Here is a 2,899-nt window from a genome sequence, read left to right on the forward strand (position 1 = left end):
GGCCGTCCCTGGCAAAGCACATGGCCAGTCCCCAGATGGCGGCAGCAGGCATGGCAGAGCAGCAGCTGGCAAGAGCGAGAGGGTAGCGCAGGGACATGAGCAGCAACATGGTGGGGTGGCACTGGTGTGGGATGGGGCGCACGCAGACAGACAGACAGACAGACATCAGGCAAAGGGCAAGGAAAGAGTTAGACACATCACCAACCTACGGGCAGGGCTCAGCGGGGCTGGAGCAGGGAGCTCCCTGGAGCGCAGGGCGGCAGGGAAGAGGACGAGAGCAGACGTTACACCTCCAGGAGGATGGTGCCCGCTCCCCTCTTCCTCCTCCCTGCTAAGCAGCACTGCCCTGTCCCACACCAGCTGTCCTGGGGGTCCTGCTTGGCTTGCTGGGCAGACCCCAGTGCCTGGGCAGGAGGTGCAGGGGATGTGGGGGGCCTGGGGTGACCTTACCTCCGATGGGGGCAGCGAAGCAGCAGCCGACACCAACGGCGCAGGCAGCTGCCAGCATTTCGATGTTCCTTGCCTCATTCTGTGGGAGAGCCAGGGGTGAGTGGGTACTGCCCCTGTCCCAGGCACCTCCAAACCTGCTGGGGGGTAGTGGTGGAGCTCCCCAGGCTCTGGCCTGTCCTGCTCACCTTATAGATGCCTCCAAAGAGGGAGAGGAAGCGGCTGAGCAGGGCTGCACACATGCTGGCGATGTGGACGAAGGGACCCTGCAGGACAGCAGTGGGGCTGAGGATAGTGTCCCCACTGTTCCCCTGCTTGCCCTGCCCTGGTCACTGCCCTCACCTCCTTGCCTAGCGGCATGCCACTGCCCAGGGCGCAGGTCAGCCCAATCACCTTGGCCACGAAGGTCTTGAAGGTGAGGTACTCTTTTAGCACAACACCCCGTAGGATGGTCTTCATCTCAGGGATCCCCGAGCCTAGCACCATGGAGACAGCCTTGACCCACAGCCATAGAGGGGGGACACTGGGCAGCTCCTGCCTCATAGTTCTCAGACAGATCCTTGACACTCTGCCACATCCCAGTGCCATATAGAGACCCCAGAGAAATCTATCCCCACATGAGAGTCAGCAGAACAGCCCTATGGCCACGTAGGGAGAGCTCAACCTATATCCCTCTGCGGACCCCAATCCCATAGCCCCAAAGAGCCCTAGAAAGACCCTATAACCCACAGGATACCCTCCAAAGACCAGCCCATAGCCCTTGGAAAACAACCAGCCCCAGGAATTGATGAAATCACTGTCCCTGGAAGTGTTCAAAAACCATGTAGGTGAGGTCCTTAGTGACGTGGTTTAGTGGTTGCCTTGGCAGTACTGGGGTAAAGGTTGGACTTGATGATCTTAAAGGTCTTTTCCAACCTAGCTGATTCTATGACATCCACCCCACAGGCCCCAGAAGATCCTCTGAAGACCTGCCCATAAACCTAGGAAACTCTCCAAGACCCCCAACCTTATAGCCCAGGAAGTAATCCACCCCATAGCTCACAGAAGACCCTCCGAAGTCCAGCTCATAGTCCTTGGAAGACTGCCAGGACCCCCAACCCCACAGCCCAGAAGGACACCCAGACAGATCCCAACTCATAGCCCCAGGAAGAAGACACATCACTGGGGTGCAGGCACCCCCCCAGTGCCCTACCCACAGCCTGGGGAGCGAGGATCTGGGTGAAGCCGGCTGAGAAGGTGATGAGCACGGTGGGGTAGGTGACCCAAGCCAGGTACTGCAGCAGCATGTTGGTGTCCAGGCCCCCATACATCCACTTCTGGGCTGTGGGCACATCCAGCCGGTTGGGTCACAGGTAGCAAGGGGCATGGCACGGCACTGTGACACAGACACCCCATGCCCCACCATGGCCACCAGGAGCCCACCGGTGCCCACTCACCTTGGAGGCAGGTGGCAATGGCAAAGTCCATGGCCCAGCTGACCAGTGCCATAACCAGCCCCAGGAGGATGAGGAAGACCCAGTCCTCGCCCACCTTGGAGAAGAGGAACCGCTGGCACTGCAAGGTGCAGACTGTGGGTACAAGGGCAGGCTCAGGGCAAGGCACCCCAGGGATGGGCACACCGGACGGCAGGGCCAGGCTGGCAGGGACACAAGTGCTCACAGCCAGTGGCACCCACCCAGCACCACTGGCACTATCTGGTGCAGGAGGACCACGGTGCCATGCCACAGCCACCAGAGGACAGGAACGGTGGGAACAGCATGCTCTAACTGTGCACAGCCGCACATGGCGTGCACCTCCCACCAGCACAGCCCTCCTGGCACAGCTCCAGGCAGAGGGGCTGGGGCCCCCAGTCCTTGCGGCATGCCCGTCTATTTTGGGCCATTGTGTCCCTGCTGCCCGGCGGGCAGGTGGCATTGTCCTCAGCGCAGGTGTCCCATGACAGACAGAGAAACCCTACCTCCTGACACCGTGGCAGAGTGGGCAGCCATGCCCAGGCCACATGCTGCCGTGGGGCTGTGCCCACTGGTGTCCCCTATTCCCGTGTCCCTATTGCCTGTGACCCTTACCTCGGCAGGGCGCACAGCGGCCCTGGGTGTACTCCAGCAGTTCAGAGGGGCGGCGGGGCCTGGGGGGGTCCCCCTCCCCATGCAGCCGCAGCCGAGCCGCCTCGTCCTTGGCGAAGGGGCCCGTGCCAAGGTCCTGCGTATAGCGCCCATACATCTGGAGGGAAAGGAGCAGGCAGGGAGGTCATGGTGGGCACAAGGGGGGAAACTGAGGCAGGGGAGCATGGGCGTGCTGGCATGGCCACCCAGCACCGGGAGATGCCAGGTGAGAGGCAGGTGGCCATGGCACCCCAGGGGAAGGGACGGTGGCGCCTCTGCGGTTCCTGGGCTGCCCACAAGGGTGTGGGAATGGGCTGGGCAGATAAGGTGTGTGTGGATCGATGGCGATC

The 2,899-nt window shown here is 61.8% G+C and overlaps 1 protein-coding gene across 1 annotated transcript in view; it reads right to left on the reverse strand.

The window, feature by feature from the left end:
- Nucleotides 1–2,667, reverse strand: part of LOC104405961 (chloride channel protein 2-like) — a gene marked incomplete at its 3' end in the record, with an annotated part of 5,437 nt that extends 2,770 nt beyond the window's left edge. Inside the window, 6 exon segments of the mRNA XM_010014814.1 lie at nucleotides 451–529; nucleotides 636–713; nucleotides 790–923; nucleotides 1,640–1,768; nucleotides 1,884–2,015; nucleotides 2,514–2,667. Coding sequence (XP_010013116.1) covers nucleotides 451–529; nucleotides 636–713; nucleotides 790–923; nucleotides 1,640–1,768; nucleotides 1,884–2,015; nucleotides 2,514–2,667 — 706 coding nt within the window.
- Nucleotides 2,668–2,899: the final 232 nt, after the last annotated feature.

This window comes from Nestor notabilis, unplaced genomic scaffold (genome assembly GCF_000696875.1).
Source record: "Nestor notabilis isolate BGI_N333 unplaced genomic scaffold, ASM69687v1 scaffold18475, whole genome shotgun sequence".
In the NCBI taxonomy this organism is placed as follows: Eukaryota; Metazoa; Chordata; class Aves; order Psittaciformes; family Psittacidae; genus Nestor; species Nestor notabilis.